The sequence below is a fragment of the Acipenser ruthenus genome, chromosome 54 (assembly GCF_902713425.1).
Source record: "Acipenser ruthenus chromosome 54, fAciRut3.2 maternal haplotype, whole genome shotgun sequence".
In the NCBI taxonomy this organism is placed as follows: Eukaryota; Metazoa; Chordata; class Actinopteri; order Acipenseriformes; family Acipenseridae; genus Acipenser; species Acipenser ruthenus.
In genome coordinates, this window is record NC_081242.1 from 3,362,972 (window position 1) to 3,388,547 (window position 25,576).

Genomic DNA, 25,576 nt, shown 5'->3' on the forward strand with positions numbered 1-25,576 from the left:
ATGAGCTTGCTTTCATTTTAACAGGGCGTTTACTCTGTGTCTTTCTTCTCACAATCCCATTTCCTCACGATAACCTTTACTTTCCACGGGCTGAAAACGCAGGGCAAGGCGAGTTTCCTCTTCCCTTGAAAGCTGCTTACATCAGGGCCATTAGAAATAGGGGCTTGAAATGTCTTTACCTGATAGATTTCAACCAGCAACCCCCCTATTTCCGGTTTCACTAAAATAATACAGCTCAAGAATGCATTCTCTTACCTCTTATTAGCTTTATTAACGTTATCACTGGTCCCTCCCTTTAAAGGAGCGCTGACCAAAGCTTCTTTGAAATCCTTTGACCTCTTTGGATTCTGTTATATTTTAGGGCTAATCTGAACTTGCTCTGTCTTACCAGTATTAACAGGGTTAATTGTTTTTTTTAAGAAACCAGGACGTCTGCTCAGCAGGATGGGAGAGGAAGGAGGGAATTCTGCTGATTTTTTTTTTTTTTTTTAACAGGAAACAGGCAAAGAATTTTAAACAACCAAACAATATGGGAAGAGGGGGATGAATAGAGAGAGAAACAAAATGAGGAAAGAGAGATAGAGAGGGGAGGGAGGGAAAGAGGGAAGGATTTAAGGGGGATATGATGAGAGAAAGAGGGAGAGGAAAAGAGGGGGGATGAAAGAGAAGAGAAGAAATGAATGATGGGAGAGAGGAAAGAGAGAAAAAAAGAAAGGAAGAGTGAGGAGAGAGATAGTGAGGGAGATGGAAATAGCCAGTGGGGGAGAGAAGGATATATGAGGAGGAAAGGGTGAGCTAGAGAAGGAGAGAGGAAAGGAAAAATGAGAAAGGGAGGAGAAGAGGGGGAGTAAACTGCCAGACATGTATGTGGTTTTCAGCTCAAATTCAACAGAAAAAAAAACCTCAGCACATTTCTGTCCTGTAAAAGCGCCAGACACAGCTGTTTGAAGTGGATGTGACCTTCCCCTTGCCTCCATCGCTCTCTGTTCAAATACCTTCACTAAAACACCCTTTCCTAATTTCAGCCCCCTCGCAACTGTGGCTCAATTCACTTAAATAAGGTAGAAATAGGCAAGATCATTTTTAGATTATAATGCATTTAGTCTGAATATAGTCAATTGCAGTTTTCCCTATACATTTACCATAGTATACCATGTTTTTTAACATGCTTTATCATACTTCATTACATTTGCTATGCTTTTACTATGGGACTCTATTAAAATGGATTTTTATGCACAAAACCCCACAATGATCAATATGCATTTTCATTCCAAAATAAGAATCAGATCAATGAATTCTCAATGTAAGATTTATTGCAGTTTATTGTATTTTTCAAGATCATAAGCAAAACAAAACTAAAATATAGAAAATATTTGTTTTTATACTTAAATATAAGTTTGCACCTGGTAGCAAATTTTCACAGGGAAGCATGTTTCGATGTTAAACTGGTAGTGTATTATCAAAAGAGAATTTGAGATACAAATAAAATGACAGACAGACCAGTGACACTTATACAGACTGCGTTTATTTATAAATTCACAAAATAAGCCAGAAAAACAATGAAGAAAATAAGCAATAACCCATAAAAAATTAAAATAAATATTTAATTCAGGTCAACAACAAATTATTAACGTAAAAAACAAATTTATGGAATGTTTAGTATTTTTAATCAAATAACATTTTAAATGTATTAACGGACACTTCAATTAGTTTTTGTTTTTTGAAGACCTTAATATCAAGGCCAGAACCTTGATGTGTGATAATTTTTAAAGTCTTAAATAATTACAATTTATTTTGTGTAGCATTGTAACTTGAAACTTGTCTATAGGGCAGCCTGGCTTTAACATTGGGGTCTATGAGATGAGAAACAGTCTGGCTTTAACATTGAGGTCTATGAGATGAGAAACAGCCTGGCTTTAACATTGGGGTCTATGGGATGAGAAACAGTCTGGTTTTAACATTGGGGTCTATGGGTTGAGAAACAGCCTGGCTTTAACATTGGGGTCTATGGGATGAGAAACAGCCTGGCTTTAATATTGGGGTCTATGGGATGAGAAACAGCCTGGCTTTAACATTGGGGTCTATGAGGAGAAACAGTAGGACCAGTAGCATACATCAACGTATCTCTTGAGACTGTAGATGAATGTGAATGGTTAGATGTTGCTATTTTGCAGTCTAAAAACGCTAAAAGAAACAAATTCTGTGACAAAAAACGTTTAAACTAGAAATCCTCAACACTGAAAAATATTTCTATCCGAAACGTTCGTCATTGAATTTTAGTTTCTTCAGCATTTCTAAATTCAGCACTATGAATAGTTATGGAAGATAGTCTGCAGTAATGAATGCCAGCATTCTTATGGCTTACAATAACGTTCCGATGTGTCACAGGGCTACCTGTTAGTGTTTTTTTTATAAGTCTGTGTTAAGGTGCTTTTATCTGAGTTCATCTCTTCAGTTCTGGTTGCCTGCCATAGACATATGTAATGTTGGCTAGATCAGCCCATGTGTCTTGATATTAGTAACGCCAGCACCCTCTAGTGAACATCTGTGTATTGCCAGCAATACAACAGGAAATTAGCTGTTCACTGATGACGCTGGCTCTTACTTTTATGAAGCTATTTCATCTAGCCTGTGAAAAACTGTACTGTTTACACTCAAGACTAGATGCAGCAATCGATCTATTAAATAGGTTACTGCTGGCCATGGCTTTTATTTTGCCAAGCCTCAATGAAACATTCATTGATCCTCACGCTGCTCCACCAAAGCTCTCTTTGTTTTGTCATGAGAAATGGTAAAATCTCGGATCACACCATATAAAGTCAAACATTCACAAAATGGCCAAACATCTGAGGCCATTTGAGGTAGTGACTTCATATTTGTAGCATTCTATATAAATACTGCATTCTAAATCTATGATTCACCCCATCAAGCTCCAGACCATTTCATTAGAGATACCACTCCACTTAATTATCGACCACAGATGCTTTTTTTTCTTTGTTCACAAAAGGATACAATTCCTAGTTTAACTAAATTGAGGTTTTCTGGGTTTCTTTCTATTTTGTATTTACCTGACTATTTAAATGGGTTTGTTTTGAGGTCTGTCTTTCTTTGGGCAGTCAGATTGGAGAGGCTATTGAATTAATTAATTAGCACACTGACTGTCTGCACCACCTAGCCCCCCCCCCCCCCCCCCAGAATGGAACCCTAAATAGAAATGCAAGAATGACTGAATTATCCCCATTTAACTTAACATTACTTAACTAAAACCCTTTCCATCTTGAAGCATTTAAAAATTAGACCAATCATTTAATCTGTTAAATCTGTCTGCTCATTTGGAATTTTTTTTTTAAATCTCTTCACACGTCCTGTCACTTTGGTCTCAATTTGGTTGATTGAAATTTGTACATATTTGTGTGTAATATATATATATATATACACACAAACAGAAGGTTTGTTTTTTTTTTTGTATTTTTTAATAACATAATTATAATAGTACAAAAATGCTAATAGCCAGCCCTGTCCTGCAGGTGTAGTTAACAGTTCAAATAAAATAAAAAAACAACCAAACTTCAAAAGAAAGAAAAAAAAGAAAAAGAAAAAAGCTTTTATTAATATAAAATAATAAATGTTAAATCCCACAGCCCTCCCCAGTGTCTTGTCTGTTGTAAAGTGTGTTTTTATTATTTTTTAAATTTTTTTTTATTTTTTAAAAAGGAGATACATTTTTATTTTAATCTGCAATAACAGAAGACAAATGTAGGCAGAAATAGATTCAGCGTTTTAAGGGGAAAGTTAATTAAATTTACAAGCAAGAGTAGACCATTCAGCCTATAATGTTCTTCCGGTTCTTAGTAGCTGATTTCATCCCAGAATAAAAGGATCCCAATGATTCAACATCAACAACATGGCTCGGTGACCCTTGGTAACCCATTCAGTACCCTCACCACTCTGTGTAATTAACTCTGTCGACACTCAAACTGAATCAGCTTTAAAAACTTCCCTTAACTTTATTGGGCTAACTTTGATCAAGTCTCCCCAAACATCTGTAACTATGAAACACTCAATAGTGCTGAATTTAGAAATACTAAAAGAAACGTAACAAATTCAATGACAAACGTTTTGACTCGAAGTCTTTTTTCATTTCTTGCAATGTATTGAAATGGAACCCAGACATCCAGAGGAAGGCGAAAGGCAGGAATGACAAGCAGGTGAATGAATTAGTCCGCTGTCTGTCTGTTACATGCACGCCCACCCCCCAAACTGGAAGCCAGGCCTCTAGAGGAAAGCAGGAATGAGAGGCTGGAGAAACAGCACCACATGAATGAATTGTTGGTCAAATCCCTTCCCGTTGAAACCAATCAAAAGTAAAAAAAATAAAAGTTTAATCCTAAAATAAAAAAGCAGCAATCTATTGAGCTGCATCATCAAGTGAAAACAAAAGGACGGAAAAAAGAAAGTAATAGGCATGCTCAGAACAAACAAGCAAAAGTATATATTTTTTTACCAAATATAAAATAAAATTAATCCTTAAAAAAAAAAATAAAAAAATTAACATTTTTTTTTCATTTTCTATATGTTAAATTCTGGGGGAAAAAACCACACACACAAAATAAAATACAACAACACATTGTACAGATTCAAGATTCAAAAATCGTATTCACTGATGAATCTAAAATAGGGGAATTTAAAAAAAGCGGGGGAAAAAGAGACAAAGAGGGTATGAGAATTCCCTTCTTTAATAAGCATTCCGGTTTTCAAGCGATACACCACCTGTTGTTTCTTACACAGACAATTAAAAAAATACAGCCCACTGTGAGCCTGTAATACACTACACTGATGTAGGGGTGTTCATTTCCAATTAATCTCCTAAACCTAAACGCATTTGAACGTTTCAACATATTGGGGATGTCAAATCAAAAAAGCCATCATATGAATCTCTACGTTATAGTGATGTTGCTATTTTATGATGGTCTACAACTTTAATATGACGGGCTACATGCGCACAACATTAAAGTGTGTATGGAAAAGACCTAGAATAAGTAGTCTTACACTGCGCACACCCTACTCCACAAACACTGCAGCTCTCCAATAGACACCTATCTTTGACAATGGTCAGAAGTGCTTTTACTTTTCAAGATACACAACATTAATGTGATGAGACTACATTCAACAATGGTTAAAAGTAACACACTTGGAAAAATGTTTAAACGTTCAAACAACACCCCTACAGATTTATGTTTAGACTACAAAATATGGAAGGATGTGTAAATTATTGGGGGTTGAGAAAGCAGGAGAAAGAGATTCAGACATGCTACAGCCCTTTAACCTAGCCAGCTGCGTTGATTTTCGTCTCAAACCTTGTCCAGCAAGGATCTCTGGCAGTAGAGCAGGCGGCGGGGTGTCCCATAGCGCTTGAAGAAGATTACGGCTCCCAGGGTGAGGAGCACGCAGATCAAGAGGAGGACGGGGATGACGATGGCCGCTGCGTCCACCCCACGGTCCGATTCCTCCACCTCGATGATGATCACCTCTGTCTCCCCGCCGTCAGGGCTCTCGTCGTACTCCCCGTCGCCATCGCAGCCCATCCAGTCTCGCAGCACTGACTTGGGGTAGCCTGGCTCCACCTTCAGCTTCTGGTTGTTGAATTTCCAGTAGCGGTTTCCCTTGTAGAAGTAGGTGTACACTGTTGAGAGAGAGAGTTTTTTTTAGGGGGAGGGATTCCTTTAACTAGGTGTCGAAAGACGGGGAAAAAATGGTTGACTAGTCGACGTTGCAAAAACATGAATTACCATTTTGCTTCGAATTTAAGATGCACTTTTTAAACATTTAAGACTGCATCTTAAATTTTTATTTATACTTTTATTTTTTTTTATAATTTATATTTGAATGGATTGCAACCACAGCTGCACTCCTGTCCATCAGAAACCACATGCTTCACAATTACTTATTGACATGCTTGTTTACTACAAGTATACACTTTAAAACGCAAAAACATGACCATGTTTCTGCTGCAGACTGTTTTACAATAATCATTGTTTTTCATGTGTTTCTTTCCAAACTGCTAATTTGAGACCTATATATATATGGAATCGCACAACAGGTAGCATGCCAAATTCCTTACCTCCATTGCTTCCCATAAATGTTCCTTTGGGAGAATCCGGAATTCCTTCCCAAACACTGATGGGTTTGGGATAGTCCGAATCCACAGACTTCATTTCCTCATTGAAGCGGTAGTATCTGGAAAAACGCACACACACACACATTACAGCTAATTTCAAACGTTCCTTTGAAAAATCTTTCACAGCCCTGGGAACTTGTATCATTGCACTAGGAATGATTTTACATTTCACTAACAAACTTCATGATACACAGTATAGAGATTCCTACAAGTCAACAAGTGAATCAGTGACATTCATCCCCACCACGGCTGTCAATAAAGAAATCTGAGCTATCAGTGACCCGTATGAACATGGAAAATGTAGGTTTGACATAGAAAGATACTTCATACCCCCAGATTACCAATAAATAAAAATGTCCTTGGCAAGAAGGAATCCGGGGGTACACGGTAGGGTTTGAACTATTGTTGATTATCGTGATATTAAAGATTATTTATTGACCTGAAAAAAATATTATTGCTAATCATAACCCCGGTTCTCTGAAATAGAAATGTTATTACCGTATGGGTGTTTACCTGCTGAAGACCCTGAACCTGAATAATTATATCAAAGCTGCATGCAGTGCCTGTGACGCAGTCATGCCCGCCCCCGAGGGCATTAAAGGACTGCCCACACAGATCACAGCATCACTTTTCCTTCAAGCCTGCTGCAATCAAGGATGCAGCGACCTTGAAGATTGATGGTTACATTTCTATTTCAGGGAACCAGGGTTATGGTAATAACCTAATGTTCCCTATCAATTACGAAATGTAACTATTACCATATGGGTGAGTGTACCAGAGCCGTCACAAGGGCAAGATTGCAGAATGACCGGAATGCTACATGGCTAAGCCAAGAAGCAGCTTTGTGCGTTACCCTTCGGAACCCCAGTAACCAGTAGCTAGGGCTAAAAAATTGAGGGGGAAATCACCTCTATGTTTGTGTTGTAAGGGTTGACCCTGAAGTTACCTTTAATACTCTAGTTCCAAAACCAGAGTTGTGGATCCACGACATTAAGTCTGTAGAAACCTCGTAAAGGTAGCCCACACTGAGGCCAGGGCACTTGCAACACCGCAGTGGTCTTTTAATCAGTGGCAGAAACTCTGCAGACAGAGGAGCTTGATCGCAGGGGATTTGCTGTCTGACTCCACCTCCTCAGAGGGGAAGGTCAGCTCTTGTTCACTCACCTCCTCAGAGGGGGCGATGGACAGCACATCATCCTGCTGCCAGTCTGTGCTTGTAGCCCTTTGGTTCCCCAAAGGGACAAGGGGGCAGGCAGAGCCGCATGCTCACGCAGCAGCTCTGTAAGCACCGTTCCCTGATGGGAAACAGCTGCCCAGAGCTTCTCCAGCTGGCCGGAGTCCGCCGATCTTTCTCCGAGCTCATCGTCTGCTCTCCCTTGGCACAGAGCTAAGTGGAGAGGGCGCAGCCACCACTTTAACAGAGGGTGATGGGGAGGCGCGTTGTCCTGGTGTAATGGACACAGAGCATTTCATAGAGCTGCAAGACACACGTTCCTCCAGCGTGCACTCAGAGAAACTGGCACAAAACTCACCGAAACTGTCATCAGCGAGTGTCACTCTGGCATGCTCTGGCCCCAGGCAGGAAGAACACCTGCCGGGCTAATCTTCAACTGGCAGACTGACACAAATCACAGGGATAAAACCCAGGCATAATGCAACACAGTGTACAGGGATAAAACCCAGGCATAATGCAACACAGTGTACAGGGATAAAACCCAGGCATAATGCAAGCAACAACACAGTGTACAGTACTGTATAACTGCTGCCTCAGTCTGCAACAGGGCGGGTCAAGACCTGAACCGAGTACTCTGATACTACTCGGTTCGCGTTACCGCAGGAAGTAGTATACAAGGATGTCCACCTGTATAAGAACATAAGAACATAAGAAAGTTTACAAACGAGAGGAGGCCATTTGGCCCATCTCGCTCGTTTGGTTGTTAGTAGCTTATTGATCCCAGAATCTCATCAAGCAGCTTCTTAAAGGATCCCAGGATGTCAGCTTCAACAACATTACTGGGGAGTTGGTTCTAGACCCTCACAATTCTCTGTGTAAAAAAGTGCCTCGTATCTTCTGTTCTGAATGCCCCTTTATCTAATCTCCATTTGTGACCCCTGGTCCTTGTTTCTTTTTTCAGGTCAAAGAAGTCCCCTGGGTTGACACTGTCTATACCTTTTAGGATTTTGAATGTTTGAATCAGATCGCCGCATAGTCTTCTTTGTTCAAGACTGAATAGATTCAATTCTTTTAAACTGTCTGCATACGACATGCCTTTTAAACCCGGGATAATTCTGGCTGCTGTTCTTTGCACTCTTTCTAGAGCAGCAATATCCTTTTTGTAACGAGGTGACCAGAACTGAACACAATATTCTAGGTGAGGTCTTACTAATGCATTGTAGAGTTTTAACATTACTTCCCTTGATTTAAATTCAATAAGCTTCTGGCAAAACCACACAGTCAGTACGAGTATGAGACTGAGGGAAGCCTGCTTGTTAGAGCCCAACACCCTTCGTAATGGTGCTGCAAGCAGTCACCAAGATGGCAATGAGACACTCTGGGAAAGACTGCAAGCATATCTCAGTCAATGCAGAGCTGCTGAGCCCAGCAGCTGCGTTTGTGTTTCTGTGAAAAATAACTAAGAAAAACACACAAGAGAAAGAAATTCTCACAGAAAACAATAATACAATTACAGTTCACAAAATAATACTGTTGTTTACAAAAACAAAACTTTAATTATAACTCCAGCCGGAGCTAAGCAGCCTGTGAGGAGAGCACAAGTCAGCCGACTCAAGTTGCTTGATCCCTGGGAAGAAGCGATACGAGATGCCGGCTTCACGGAGGGCACAAGGACGTAACAAACAGGCTGTGTGCAAAACATTCGTGTAATTAGAAAACTAATACAACGTCAATTAATTATCGCATTTATTAGTGCAATACACAATAGCAAGTAAATGATGCTGCAATCTGTGCGGGCAGTCCTTTTATGCCCTCGGGGACGTGCATGACCGCGTCACAGTGCAGCTTTGATATAATTATTCGGTAAACACCCATACGGTAATGCTTACATTTTGTACTTGATAGGGAATCATGTTTCTCATATAATGGTAAAAGGATCAGTGCAACTGGGGGAGGTGGGGGGGGAGTTAAATTCCATATTATTAAACTGGGCATCAAAAAATATATTTATTGATTTATCAATTTAATTCAGCATCAGAAAATTCCTTTAACTCAGTGCTCCCTCTATTGTGGAAGAAAACAGTGGAATGGCATCATTTAACAAAGTAGACTGTGTTAAAAAAGAATGTTTGAGAGAGAATAAACTAACTGGGAGAAACATCTCACAAACACGAAGCTTAATCGGAATTGCCATGATCAATTTTTATGCAATAAATCAATGATCTAGCGAAAAGCAGACAGTTAAAAAAGGGAGACAAAGAACTACTAACTGGAGAGAAACGGGATTCAAGATACCAGGAATCATAAATATTGTGCTGATTTTTAGATGATAATCAGACCATTTCATCATCCTTATTCTACTCTACCAGTGCAAGCAGTGGGTGTTGATAATGGTGATTTTCTGTCTTTCCTCATGGTACTGTCATTGAGGGTGGGGGGAGGGGGTGATAGTGTGTTACTGAAGGAAATGCTTGTTTTTTTCCTATTTTCTCTGTCTCGAGTGTCGATGGGAAATAAAACAGTGTCTTGAATTACAACCATTACCTTGCAAAACCACTATTGTGAAAACACAGACAGCGAGGCGACGGCATGAACTGCAATTAACATTAGAGGGGTTTAGCAAACACACAAACCATGAGGGAGGTGGTTCCAAATGACAGCCCTGCTGCTCTGCATTCCAGGATTATAAATGTTACTTTGGGATGCCTGACTCACAGAGCCAAATTGCAACACAAACTGGTGCTTCTCTCAAGAAAAACAAAAACAGAAAACTCTGTAATGCTGAACATTCATCAAGCTTGTAAGTAATCCAATAGGTTGAAAGAAAACATTATCCACTTCAAAACGGGTCCAATGAAGACACCGCACCACCTTTTAGGTATTTTTACATATAGCTACAAATGCCATTGTTTTTTCTTTACACCCTGTGGCAAAGTGGTTAACAGTGTGCAGGTGGAGCTCATCAATAAACAGACAGACAATTATGATCCAGGTGCAATGTTGCTTAATGGCTGTATTTTGTAATCTAAATGCTTGATGGCTAACAACAGTAAATAATAACAATGTCACTGAGAAGCAATACAGCGGCGTATATTGCTTATCTGTAATCCGCGGGTTGGCCCAGAAATAATAACAGTCCCGTTTTAATTCACTCACACGTAACACAAACACAAACACCCATCCACAGTGTGTGCTCTAGTGCTCGTGATGAAAATACAGTACTTTAGTGCAAGCAAAGTGCAGTGTTGTCCAGGTTTGTACTGGCCTTTAGTGACAGCTCCTGGATCGTGATTAGCCGTCTACATAATCACAAACAGTATAATTTTCCGACATGACAATAAACAAACAAAAAACTCATGATTTTCTCCACACAAATCACAGGTTCCTTCCAGGTTGTTCTCCAACCAAAACGAAGGAACAGATCACGTTGCTTCATCCCCTATTTATACCATCACACATGACCCCTTGGTAAACGATTGCAGCCGCTCCTCCAATCCGCAGCTACCACATCATTTCCCTTCCGGGTCGATGAGTTAATGCACTGAAGCTCCGCCCCCTTTATAAATGACGACTTCCTTTCAACCCTAGAAATGAAGTGTCAGGCCAACCCGTCCAGGGTACTCTGTTCCCGTTACTTAGCGCCCTCACAGGTCAGGAGGGAGATTTACCACCAAGAATCATTGTCTTTCTGTCACACACCCTCTGAACTTTTTATGATGTTTGCAATAATTTGGAATGGTATTATTGCTCTAATATTATAGCAAATCGCTTCACATATCTTCAAATTTTCCTTTGACTTTTTATTTGCAATGCTGTTGACTGGTCCTGGTTTCTGTTTAGTTATTATCATTTTTCGCTATATTTGTCTACCTTTGTGTGCGCTTCCTCATTTTATTCAAATATGAAAAAATGGCCTTCCAACCTGGCTGTTCGCCCCTACTGAACCTCTCTCTCTCTAATATATAGGTCGGGCTGGCAGAGCACATGATTTGAATAGAATGAGCAAATCAGTTAAGTGCATTTAGAATCCTCAAAGCCAGGTAAAGGCAAATTTTGAGAAAAATGATGATAACTCAATATTGGAACAAAGAACCGCTGTACATGATTGCAAACACCATAAAAAGAGGAAGGTAAAGTGAAAAAATGGCATTTGATGCTAGCTCTTATATATTTTCCCTACTGCAATCCTGTGTGGTTTTGCTCTTTTGTTTTCTAGAAATCATAACATTGTAACCTTATAATTCTGATGAATCTGCTTCATGGCAAAGCAAACACCTGCGCTAAGAACCTTGGAGTCACCCTGGACCCCTGCCTCTCTTATTCCCAGCACAACTCTGGCACGCACTTGCAGATTCTTCCTGAGCAACATCCGAAGAATCCGACCCTTCCTCACCAACTATGCTACCCAGCTCCTGGTCCAGGCCCTGGTACTCTCCCGCCTAGACTACTGCAACTCCCTCCTGGCTGGCCTCCCTGCGTCCGCCACCTGTCCGCTCCAGCTCATCCAGAACTCTGCTGCCCGCCTGGTGTTCTCTCTGCCTCGCTTCGCCCACGCTACTCCACTACTCCGCTCGCTCCACTGGCTCCCGATCACCGCTCGCATCCAGTTCAAAACTGTTGTACTAGCCTACAGATGCCTTGACCAGACTGCACCCAGCTACCTCCAGACCCTCATCTCTCCCTACACCCCCACTCGACCTCTCCGCTCCGCCTGCACTAGAAGACTGGCTCTACCTCCGCTACGCTCCCCTGCCTCCCGAGCCCGCTCCTTCTCCACCCTTGCTCCGCAGTGGTGGAACGACCTTCCTACAGATGTCAGGACTGCCCAGTCCCTGACCACATTCCGGCGCCTCCTTAAGACTCACCTCTTCAAACAGAACCTGTAGAACTCCTCTGTTGTATCCTGGGACACTATCACCCTTCATTTAAATGTGCTTTATTTTGCTCTTATCTGCCCCCTATCTTACTGCATTTAATCCTGTACTTCAGAATATTGTAATCTGCCAAGTGTTTAACCTGTAGTATTTTGTACTTAATCATATCCTGATGTAACTATCACTATTTAATCATATCCTGATGTAACTATCACTATTATCTGCTGTATTACTGAATTGTGGTTTGTCACACTTGAACAAAAATTATTGTATTTCTTGCTCTTATTGTATTACTTGTATTGTAACACTTGAATGTATTTGTATTTGCTTGCGATAAGTCGCCCTGGATAAGGGCGTCTGCTAAGAAATAAATAATAATAATAATAATAACCTGCAAATTATAATTATACAGTGGAACTGAGATTCCCTTCAAATAAATATGGAGTAACAGAAAGTGAACGGAAGAATCTAAGTGCAGAGGAGGTGCAGTCTCAGTACAAATGACTAGCTTCCCTTTAGATGTTTAAACTTTAACATATTGGGAATTTTTGGTAATCAATTTAAAAAAAGCTATCTGACCAGCCCTCCATTGGTGATGTTACTTTTTTATGATGAACTTCAATATTAAAGTGTATGTGCACAGCATTTATGTGCATACAGAAATAACCTTTCACTGCACACATCCTGCTGTACAAACACTGCCACTGACCACTAACCACTAACAGACATGCATGCTCTGACAGTGGTCAACCCTTTGCAGTCCATTTATTAAGTGCGCGTCAGGTGCATCAGGTCCAATTTATTTTCACACACGCAGCTAATTTTAGACGCGCTGTTTAAAAGTATTTTTTTTCCACAGTCAAATAGGTTTAAATGACCCTGCATATCAACAAAGCACTCACTAGGCATCTCCAGCCCCGCCCCACCCTTTCGTTCGCTATCGCTTTCACATATGCTAAGAAATGAATAATAATAATAATAATAATAATAGTCGTACATACCGATCAATCATCTCCTGATCACTCGTTTTATCACCAAACTCCTCAATAATGCGATCCAAGTCATTATTTTATCACTAGCATCTCAAAAAAGCTCTGCAAATGTCCGTGATATTCTTTGAGCACTGATTCAGTAACAGCCAGCTTGTTTCCTTATAACCGCCCCTATGTGATGCCAAGGGCAAGTATGACTATTCATGAGATACGCCTTTTTTATTTATTCTTTTTTTTTTATCGGCTTGTCTCGGCCCCTGACTCTCCCACTCGGCCATTGAATGGTTTTCTCGGCTTTTCCTGAGAAAAAGACTAGAAACCCGTTTTTTGCATTTTTTTTGATGATGTCGGACAGGGTCCGACAATGGACCAGATAGGAATAATTGCAATGTCGGACCAGGTCCGACATAGGACCGCAAAGGGTTAAATGTTTAGGAACAATTCGACATTAAACTTTACTGACATCCCTACAAAGGACCAGATATTAGATAGTGTTGGCTTGTAGATGTCGCAATCCCGTCTCGATCAGTCTTTTCCATGGACGTGGCGTGTCTGTAATCTCCACTCACTTGTCTGCCCTGAAGAAGTAGGTCTTTCCGTTGGGCAGCCAGAACAGCGCTGCATCAATCCTGTCCTTGGGCAGCCCCTTTCCTAACTCTCGGATGTTCTTGGGATAGCCCTGCTCCAGACTGGCCTCAGAGAACACCCAGTGCTTGTCACCTGAAGAAAGAAAATCCCATCATCATCATCATCATCATCATCATCATCACCAGATCTTTTTCACTGCAACATCCAGCAAACCAAGTACACTGTATCGCTCAACATACTGAGTATCATTTAAAACAAACTATTTACAAAATGCTACAATTTGTACTCCCATTAGCATATTTCATTAGAGGAATTTAAAAAATAAATAAAGCCAAGTGTGAAGAATGCACTTCACGCCCAGCTCGCCTGCCTTGTAAACAGTAATAGATTACCATGCAGGACCTTCAGATGAGATTGGGGAGCTACAGTATTCTAAATATCTGTGGCATAAACATACAGTTTACATTATTATCATATTTTGGAACTACAAGAATAGCTGCAATGAAATTCAGATTTTAAAAAAAGGGTTTGATTCTGAAAGCTATTTACTACAAATCGACAGTAGCACAATTTTTTTTCTCATAAAAAAGCAATTACAATTCAAAACCAAATAAGAAACAAGTTAATTCTACTTCTAATCCTCTAAATGAAATGCCCCAGTTATTTCTGGTTTTGAATCTTCATAGTGTGTTAATGATTGCTTTGGGAGTCTTTCCCGTAGTTCTCTGTTGTTGGTCTTTGATCTCTGACACTGACCCTTGAAGAAGACAAACTTGCCATCCTTCCTCTCATAGGCACTGTCAATGGAGGCGGGTAGGCCTCTCCAGAAGTGACCGATTGGCAGGGGGTAGCCGTCCATCACGCGGTTATTACGAACACGCCAAAACCATTTGTTCTAAAAGAAAGAGTTAAATTCAGCACCACACCCCTGTCACCGAGCTGTGGTGTCAATGTTTGTAAAACATTAATAACTATTAAACACTCAATATTGCTGAATGCAGAAATACTATGGGGAAACTGCAATGCAATGACAAACGTTTCCACTCTTTTTCAATGTCTTCAATGCATAAAGACTTCTAGTCTAAACATTTGTCACTGAAATGAAGTTTCTCTTGATATTTCTAAGTTCCTATCACTCAACTTCAGAACCCCATTTACTGGCTTCCCCTCCTCACTGCAGTGTTTAGCACAAACATAACACATTTTCTTTGCTGTGTCCCGTGTTGTCCATGTCGTTATATTTTGAAACATTGCCAACTCTCTTGACATTTTTAATCTACATGCAAAACGCTCCCTCCTGCAACAATGCAGCTTTTCTGTTCCCATAATACGCCACTCATTTCAATGAGCCTCAGCATTGATTGAAACGAGGCACTTTGCAGAGTGATTAAAAGGGACCAAGAACAAAGTACACAGAAAGAGTACTTAGAACTGCAAACACAAGTCAAAAAGGAAGTTAGAAAGGCCAAGACAGAGCTAGAAATGAACATTGCTAAAGGGGCTAAAACCAATTCCAAAAAGTTTTTCCAATATTACAACAGCAGAAGAACATTCAAGGAGGAAGTAAAATGTCTAAGAGATATAAATGGCAAAATCATAGACGAAGAGAAAAAAATAGCAAATATATTAAATGATTACTTTTCACAAGTTTTTATAAAGGAGGATACGGACAACATGCCCCACATGTCGATCTGTTCCTATCCAGTTTTAAATAACTTTAGCATAACAGAGGCAGAAATGTTAAAGGGACTAGGAGCTCTTAAAATAAACAAATCCCCTGGGCCGGATGAGATCCTCCCAATAGTACTCAAAGAAATGAAAGAAGTTATTTACAAACAGCTAACCAAGATCATGCAACAGGCTCCTGACACAGGGGTTGTACCGACAGACTGGAAAATAGCAAATGTAATACCGATCCACAAAAAGGGAGACAAAACCGAACCAGGTAACTACAGACCAATAAGCCTGACTTCTACTATATGTAAACTTATGGAAACTATAATAAGATTCAAAATGGAAAATTACCTATATGGTAACAATATCCTGGGAGACAGCCAGCATGGTTTTAGGAAAGGGAGATTGTGTCTAACTAACCTGCTTGATTTTTTTGAGGATGCAACATCGACAATGGATAATTGCAAAGCATATGACATGGTTTATTTAGATTTCCAGAAAGCTTTTGACAAAGTCCCGCATAAAAGATTAATTCTCAAACTGAACACAGTAGGGATTCAAGGAAATGCATGCACATGGATTAGGGAGTGGTTAACATGTAGAGAACAGAAAGTACTGATTAGAGAAGAAACCTCAAAATGGAGCGAGGTAACCAGTGGTGTACCACAGGGATCAGTATTAGGTCCTCTGCTCTTCCTAATCTACATTAATGATTTAGATTCTGGTATAGTAAGCAAACTTGTTAAATTTGCAGACGACACAAAAATAGGAGGAGTAGCAAACACTGTTGCAGCAGCAAAGGTCATTCAAAATGATCTAGACAGCATTCAGAATTGGGCAGACACATGGCAAATTACATTTAATAGAGAAATGTTTAAGGTACTGCACGCAGGCAATACAAATGTACATTATAAATAGGGCTTCTGATTTTCGGTTTTAACTGATAAAACCTGATAAAACACCCCCAATACAAAAAAATGAAATCGGTGGATAGCCAATAAACACCGGGAAACACCAGAAAAACTGTGGAAATGGTTAATCAATTCACGTTGACTTTACCCTTTTCCCATTAAAAAATAAAACCTACTACAAAAATAAGAATAAATACATTTCCCAGTGCTGCTGGGCAATGTCCCGCCTTCCTGACTTGTATCTATCATTGATTCGTTGTGAATACTTTAAACCCGCCCCAACTATGAGTGACAGCACATTCCTACATTTCTATTGGAGACTCCGCTTATGAGATTTAAAACGAGATTACAATCAGGATGGAGGCTTGTTAGCGGGATTTCAAGCTGTATTACAGTTAAGACACTGAGGATTTAAAACAGAATTGTGGTGAAATATACAAAAATGGCTACACACAAAAACCCCTGAAGAATGTGCCCATGACCGTAGGGATTTCGTTGTGGAAGACAGCAAAGGAAAGAAGCTACAACTTAAGTGTGCAAGTACTGTCGAGTTACTACTAATCATATTTTGACAGCAAAAAAATGCTCAATAATTTTGGAAAGTAACCAAAAACACTAATTTCATACAGTATATCAAAAACGAAAGCCCCCCAAAAAAACGATTTACATAAAACTTGAAAATAGCTAAAAATAAGCACTGAAAAATACAAATAATAAAAACCAAAAAACAGAAACCCTAATTACAAATACCATATGGGAGATACTGAAATTGAAGAAGGAATCTATGAAAAAAATCTAGGAGTTTATGTTGACTCAGAAATGTCTTCATCTAGTGTGGTGAAGCTATAAAAAAAAGGCCAACAAGATGCTCGGATATATTGTGAAAAGTGTTGCATTTAAATCAAGGGAAGTAATGTTAAAACTTTACAATGCATTAGTAAGACCTTATCTAGAATATTGTGTTCAGTTCTGATCACCTCGTTACAAAAAGGATATTGCTGCTCTAGAAAGAGTGCAAAGAAGAGCGACCAGAATTATTCCAGGTTTAAAAGGCATGTAATATGCAGACAGGCTAAAATAATTTAATCTATTCAGTCTTGAACAAAGAAGACTATGCAGCGATCTGATTCAAACATTCAAAATTCTAAAAGGTATAGACAATGTCAACCCAGGGGACTTTTTCGACCTGAAAAAAGAAGCAAGGACCAGGGGTCACAAATGGAGATTAGACAAAGGGGCATTGAGAACAGAAAATAGGAGGCACTTTTTTACACAGAGAATTGTGAGGGTCTGGAACCAACTCCCCAGTAATGTTGTTGAAGCTGACACCCTGAGATCATTCAAGAAGATGCTTGATGAGATTCTGGGATCAATAAGTTACTAACAACCAAACGAGCAAGATGAGCTGAATGGCCTCCTCTCGTTTGTAAACTTTCTTATGTTCTTATGTTCTTATGATGCAGGAGGAGCTTGAACTGGACACACTGCAATGTTTGGAAGAAAAATGATCTCTCCTGGTGAATGCTGAAGAAACAAAAATCATTCCCTAGTTGATCTATCTATCATTAAAAAAAATATAAAAACAAGCTGGAATATGTTGAAAAAAATGAATTGCTGCAATATGGACAACAGAGATACAGCAAAGGCAAAGTAGTGTGTTTCTCATACACACTGCAGGGCGTTCTGGAACACAGACTGCAATAACCACAGTTAGACATACATCACTATCTTTTTATGTATTATGTACCAATATATAAGTAACATATACAGTATATAGGAATAAAAGTACAACATTGCGAAGGCAGTTTAAATGTGAATTTATCTGTTAAATAAAAGGCACTATCCCCCCTACTCCCGCTTGGCTCGCAGTTTACCTTGAAGACGAACATTTCCCCGCGCAGCACAGCGATGGTATCGAAGCCACCCTCGCACACGCTGGGTCCGTATGGGGGTCCGTTGGGTTTGCCGGGGGTCCTGGGGACATGGGGGCGCCGGGTGGTGGTGGTGGTGTCAGGCTTCCTCGGGGGGACGGTGGGTGCTGGGAACGCTGAGTTACCTGTGAAGAGAAACATAAAACAAAAGCAGGTCAGCAACACAATAAGAAAGGAAGGAAGAAACTTTTAGCATTCTTTTCTTTATCTAAATCCACCTGGCATTACGTGAGGCTGTAGAATCCCAGTCCCCGGTTCCTTTTGAGTACTTCCGGATTCCAAAAGAAACCACAAGAAACCTTTCAACTCTGCTGGCCATAGCAATAGCAAAAAGTAAGTGGGGCCGCAGAGTTCAAATGTCAGGGAATCACTACCAGGTGCATTGTGATACAAACAAATTATTTCAATTTAATATTGGAGCAACTCAGAACTATTCAAAATGATCGGAATCATCATAAAAAGTTTGGAAAACTTTATTAAATAAATAAATGACACAAAAGTCCTGTAAATTTCATTAACATTATTTTACCTTTGCTGTATCCCATGTCGTATGTATCACAGCAAAATTACTAGAATATGCTTTGTCTAAATGTTTATTTTTTAACCGTCCAGATCTACTTACTGTACAGCTGTTGGATGCCTCTGCGGTCATCATCAGGCAGTTCGAAGTTCTCCGTATCCATCCACTGGTAGAAAGGCGCCATGATCGCAGAGGGGTCATTGGAATGTTCTAGGCCGAGGGCGTGGCCTAGCTCATGAACCGCTACCAGGAACACGTCGTTACCTAGGAGACCAGAACACAGCGTGGCTTTAACAGTGTCTATTCATCCACTCACATGACTTAAAACTCCCTGGGTTTCAGAACTAACTTCTGATTTATTTAAATATAATTCATTGGAACCAGGAGTTTAAGCAAGGTTAGAAACTCACACTAGCCCTGCTGCACCTAGTCTGGGCTTCAAAACTCCCCTTGTTTAGTGCTAATAAGAGGCAAGAGTTGGATTTTAAAGCACTGGTTACCTTACAGACTGTACTACAGCATTAGCAGTTGTGACACTCACCAGAAAGGTCAGAGTTCCCGACAGTCCACGGTTCGGAGGCGTCAAAGTGAGTGTCGCCCCCTATGCCCTGGCCAGGGAAGTAAGCGTGTGCCAGGAAGCCCCCCTCACCGTCGAAGGGGGTGCTGTCCCCATGGAAACCGTCGGCGAACATCAGCATGATGTCAGCAAACGTCTCGTGCTTGTCCCTGATCAGGTGATAGGGGATCTCTCTGAAGCGCAGCGGGATCACACGCTCCCACACTTTGAACGCACGGCGGATTGCTTCAAACGTCTCATACTCCCCTACCTTGGGAGTATAGTTCTGAATACTGAGAGAGAGAGAGAGAGAGAGAGAGAGAGAGAGAGAGAGAGAGAGAGAGAGAGAATGTTTTGTTTTTTTTTCAATTTGTAATCAGCAATTATTTTTTCTCATTTTTGTCCCCAATTTGGAAAGCCCAATTATTTTGTTTCAACCCGGCTCACCGCTGCCACTCCCGCGCTGATTCACGCGTCCTCCGAAACGTGTGCTGTCAGCCATCCACTTCTTTTCACTCTGCAGGCCCGCTATGTAGCCACCTAAGAGCTACAGCATCGGAGGACCACGCAGCTCCGGGCAACTTACAGGGAGGCCCGCAGGCGCCCTACCATCTACAGGGGTCGCTGGTGCAAGGTGAGCCGAGGACACCCTGGCTGACCTAAGCCCTCCCCACCCGGGCGGCGCTCGACCAATTGTGGCCGCTCCCTGGGAACTCCCGTCCACGGTCGGCTGTGGAATAGCCTGGACTCAAACCAGCGACCTCCAGGCTATAGGGCGCATCCTCCACTCCACACAGAGTGCCTTTACCGGATGCGCCACTCGGGAGCCCTTGAGAGAACATTTTTAAATTAAATAAACTTCTAGAAGGCACCAGCCAAAACATTTGTCTACTTGACTTAAGTTTCTTCTAGTTTTACTTTAGTAAATCGGATTAAGTGTTCTGAAGTTATGAATGAAAATTGTTGAGAGTATCTAGCGTTGAATAACTTTTGATATATCTGATGCTGCTGCCGAGTGAATAGTTTTTACCGGATCTGATTTTGAAATCCAATGTGCCCGGGTGAACTGCACTGTTCCAAATTACGTTGTGCTGCCTAAAGCAGATGCAGAGCTTGATCTAAGGAAAGTAATACTCAAAATGCAGCTGTTTAATTGAGGGTTAAATGTTATTTTCCATACGTTTCCATTCATATAAACAGTGCAGTGGTTATTTCACCCATGGACATCCATAGACAGCTCAGTTATTAGGCCTCATCCACATTCACTGAATAACATTCATGTTGTATCCCTTAAATATCTTTAAAGGGGCAGTGATAGTGTTGCTTGTGCTATAAAAAAAAGAGGAAATTCGCTTGAAAACCTTGGCTACCACTTCTTTGAAAAAGGCAAAGGTATAAAGTTATCCATTTCAAAAAGTGTTGTTTAAATCCCTGGGAAAGGAGGCACTCACCAGAAGGTGATTTCATTGTGGTTCCACTTCAGCCCCTGGATGGCGTAGCGTTTCCGCCGCAAGTTGGTTTTCAATTCTGAGCCGAATTTATCAGGAACGCCGCACCGCGGGCGCTGCATTGCTCTGAAAAAAAGCAAGATTGTCAGTTCCATCTCCTGATATAGTGCATTCATTATTTATTTATTTTTATTTTTTTTATAAATTTAGTCGTTGCCAATTATTTTTATTATTTTCTCCCAATTTAGAAAAGCCAATTATTTTTTAAGCTCAGCTCACCGCTACCACCCCTGTGCTGACTCGGGAGGGCGAAGACGAACACACACTGTCCTCCGAAGCGCATGCCGTCAGCCGACCGCTTCTTTTCACACTGCGGATTCACCATGCAGGCACCCAAGAGCTACAGCGTTGGAGGACAACGCAGCTCTCGGGCAACTTACAGGGAGGCCCGCAGGCGCCCTACCATCTACAGGGGTCGCTGGTGCGCGGTGAGCCGAGGACACCCTGGCCGACCTAACCCTCCCTCTCCCCGGGCGACGCTCTGCCAATTGTATGCCGCCCCCTGGGAGCTCCCGTCCACGGTTGGCTGTGGAATAGCCTGGACTCCACGTGGAGCGCCTTTACTGGATGCGCCACTCGGGAGCCCCCAGTACATTCATTATTAACAGCATATAAAACTGAATATGTTATACAGTATTTGTCTATGCTTACTACTTATTTGCAATGTAATAAATGTCACATATTAAATGTTTGTGTATTTCTAATAAAACACCTTTATTTGTGTTTCATCTATACCTTCAGTTTCTTTCTAGTCCTGGCAAAATATAAGGTTGCAGCTGGTTGTAGCCTTTTCTTTAGAAATGAAAGAAATTTGATTTCAATGACAAACGGTTCGACTCGCAGTCTTTTTCAATATCTCAGTCGAAATGTTTGCAGTTGAATTCATGAAGTTTTCATAGGTATGTTGGAAGGCTCACTGGATGGTCTTGGGGTCAATCGTGCCGGTGACTCGGAGCCCGTAGAAGCGCTGCATGTCTGCGATGGCCGAGGAGATGGTCTGCTCAGAGCGCACAGTGTGGGTGCGCAGGTCACCCGGAGGCAGGTAGCCATACTGCTGCAGCCAGCCCTGCAGAGAGAGAGAGAGGGAGCGTAACCATATACATATTTAAACCTTACCCAAACAATTGTGTCTAAACGTGATAAATTCATAATTTGCACAATATTGTCGGAGCATCAAGAAAACTGGAGTGTGCATGGAGGATGATCACAGCTGCGACAGAGACACTGACATAACGTCTAGCCACCAGAGGGCTGTTCCATAATGTCCACTTTTATGTATAATTGAATACAATGCGAAACAACAACGCTGTTACTATATCTGTACATCTCTATCTATACTGTACACGCACACACACACATATACAATGCACCCTCTATTTCACTACAACTTTTAAAACACATCTTCTTGGAACTACAATGACACAGAACAGTGAAAACAACAAAAAAATATGTGCTTCTAATTTCATTCTGTCCAAAAGTGCCCACGTGTATACAGTGTGTGTTGAGTGAGTAGAACAGATGGAACTAAAGCGAATCACTGTGGTCACAAAGATTCAAGACCACCACATTTTCTGTGAAAACAACTATAGAAAAAAAATACAGCAGCTACCCAACATGGTGTCTATATAAAGTTGTAATCTAGTGCGCTGGCATTGCCCGCTGTGTGCTGGGCAGAACCTCGCTGTACACACAGGGCAAGGCTGGCAGGACAAAACTATAAAACCAAGTAGAACAACATCAGTGCAATTCTTACTAAATCTTAGAAAGATCTCAGGTTGGTTCATGTTCTCGTCTTTTGAGAAAGCTCCACATTCCAGGTTAGGGAGGGTCTACAAATTAGCAAGATTAGTGACCCAAGAAGGCAGGTTAAATAAAGCACAGTATCAGGTAAACACATTTTACCAGGGGATTTTCCACTGTTGCAGCCTTGAGCTTTCCTATTTACTACTACTACCCTAGCATGGCTGGTGTGTGTGTGTGTGTGTGTGTGTGTGTGTGATTACCAATTAAGTTTCATTACCTTTTAAAGTGGTTCTATAGATATGTTAAACTCTAGACGTACAAGCACCTTGACTATGAATTTCATGTGTTGGAGCAATTTGTATTGAAAAGATAGAAGTGGTGCACAATTGTGTGTGTCTCTCTACTTATCGATCTATAATTATCTATTCTGAGAGTGACATAGGCCTTATTGCCTATGAATTGCAAAATGGAAAACAGTGTTTACAACAGCCATGCACTGAATTATTATTATTTGTTTATTTAGCAGACACCTTTATCCAAGGCGACTTAGAGACTAGGGTGTATGAACTGTGCATCAGCTGCAAAGTCACTTACAATTACATTTCACCCAAAAGACGGAGCACAAGGAGGTTAAGTGACTTGCTCAGGGTCACACAATGAGTCAGTGGCTGAGGTGGGATTTGAACCGGGGACCTCCTAGTTACAAGCCCCTTTCTTTAACCACTGGACCACACAGCCTCCTGTTTAATTGAATCAATTAAACCTCAAAGCTGAGCTGCTTCTTTTTACCTGTTAAACCTGCTGCAGAATGGCCCTCTAGATGGTAGTCTCTACCATCTCGTATCTTGTTTGGAGTTTCTAGAGTATGGAGGCATTCTTTCGAGAGGGATGGTAGTTCCTTGTGCCAAGTTACAGCGAAGCACGAGAACTGCCAGTGACTCTCTATACAGCACGCATAGTTTACGTGTTTTCAGGGTATTGGCGCAGCAAAAGTAAGTCAGCCAAAAGCACCATTCCACTTTTTCTCCCAGCGTATTTTTTTGCAGACCCCAGGCACTTTTATCCACATATGTGTATATTACAGGACATCCAAGTTTAATGACAATTAACGTATTCTGTCAACATGGAAATATACTAGGGACGCATTTATTTTGACATCTGTATCATTTATTTAAACTATTTATTGATATTTTAAAATGGACTAGTTGCACGCATCGCAGGCAACAAAATAAATAAAACATTTTGAAGACCCCAGGCACTTTTATCCACGCATACAGGACATCCGATTTTAATGACAATTAACTTGTTTTGTCAACATGGAAATATGCTAGGGAACACACTTATGGTCTATCTGAAACAAAAACGCATTGGAAATGTGCCAAGGTTGCCATAATTGTTTCTATTAACTTGGCTTGTTTTTCAGGCACAATAAAAGCGGATCAAATGCATGAAGAACACAAGCCAAGTTAGTAGAAACAATTGGGGCAACCTTGGCCCCCATCAGTTTTACAGTTGTGCCTATTTGCTTTGTGCTGGGCAAGGTTGCCCCAATGGTTTCTTGAAACTTGGCTTGCGTTTTTGATCTCTCTACTTTAAGGGCTGGTCACTTTTGATAACTTGGCGTTTTTTCACATTTCCAATGTGTTTTTGTTTCAGATTACATATACCTACTGTAGGTAGCTTATAAAAGTGTCCCACAGTAAAAGCACAGCAAAGTGTAATAAAGCACAGAGAAAGCAGGGTAAAGCATGGGGAAGCATTGCAAAGCACAGAGAGGTGTGTTAAAGCATAGGAAAGCATTGTAAAGCACAGAGAGACACGGTAAAGCATAAGGAAGCAGTGTAAAGCACAGAGAGGTGTGGTAAAGCATAGGGAAGCATTGTAAAGCACAGAGAGGTATGGTAAAGCATAGGGAAGCATTGTAAAGCACAGAGAGGTCTGGTAAAGCATAGAGAAGCATTGTAAAGCACAGAGAGGTCTGGTAAAGCATATTAAATAACATGTCATTGTATAACCATGGCAAAACAACCACCCTTCCACAAGAAAATTTGGGATGATGATAATCTGACCTAAATGATTAAAACCATATTTCAACTCGGTAAAAGATTGGTTAATTTAAAATGAACCCTTCAATGAATGTACATACAATCATATGATTTTTCTATTTTTACATGACCCAAACAGTGGTCTACATATACGATTTATTTTGCAGGCTGTACAAGGACTGTCACGGGTTTGTGAGTTTTAATGTAAATTTGCGACATGCGGGTCACTTGGGTGGTCTGTATCTGTGATGTCATCCTGTTGAGAAAGTTTAGTCAGCTCTTCCTTACACGTTTGTGTCAGTCATTAAATAGCCTCATGGGAAAGGGGAAACCTTTATTGACATTCTGCTTCCTGTCTGGACATGAAGTGTGGAGAAAAACAAAGTAAATTTAACAAGGAAGCATACAACTCTAGCAAGCATCTGTTTCTTCTTGTGTTTGTTTGTTGAGGGGTAGTTCAACTTCAATCTGAGTTTCAGCCAATGCCTGTGTCAGTGTAATGTGTGTCGGAGAGATATTGGAAGCATCTGTTTCTTGTTAACTGGATCTTGCGATATTATTAATAGTTCAACAAGAACTTCAAAACACAACTTCAATCTGAAACTCTGCACAGGTTAAAAACTAGAAGAAACGAAGAAAGTCAAACAGCAGACAAGCGTTTCTTCTAATGCCTTCATGAGTGTAATGTGTGTGGGGGAGATATTGGAAGTGGCTGTTTCTTGTGTGAATCTTGCGTTTCTGTATCTAGGTAGTTCACCACAACATAACTTCAATCATAAACTCTGCACAGGTTAAGCATTTTAAGAAACTAGTCAGTCAAGCAGTGAAATGGCTGGTGAAGTGGAGTGCAATGGGAAGCCAGGCCTCCAGAGGGGAACGGTG

The 25,576-nt window shown here is 40.8% G+C and overlaps 1 protein-coding gene across 1 annotated transcript in view; it reads right to left on the reverse strand.

Moving 5' to 3' along the window:
• Positions 1–1,503: 1,503 nt before the first annotated feature.
• Positions 1,504–25,576, reverse strand: part of LOC117398173 (matrix metalloproteinase-14) — a 40,039-nt gene continuing 15,966 nt past the window's right edge. The window contains exons 2-10 of the mRNA XM_033997139.3: positions 21,824–21,972; positions 20,850–20,972; positions 19,384–19,691; positions 18,945–19,106; positions 18,266–18,447; positions 14,563–14,701; positions 13,788–13,938; positions 6,122–6,237; positions 1,504–5,683 (exon numbers count right to left, since the gene is read on the reverse strand). Of these exons, the coding sequence (XP_033853030.1) occupies positions 5,352–5,683; positions 6,122–6,237; positions 13,788–13,938; positions 14,563–14,701; positions 18,266–18,447; positions 18,945–19,106; positions 19,384–19,691; positions 20,850–20,972; positions 21,824–21,972 (1,662 nt within the window). The 3' untranslated portion in view covers positions 1,504–5,351. The remainder of the gene's footprint in view (positions 5,684–6,121; positions 6,238–13,787; positions 13,939–14,562; positions 14,702–18,265; positions 18,448–18,944; positions 19,107–19,383; positions 19,692–20,849; positions 20,973–21,823; positions 21,973–25,576) is intronic.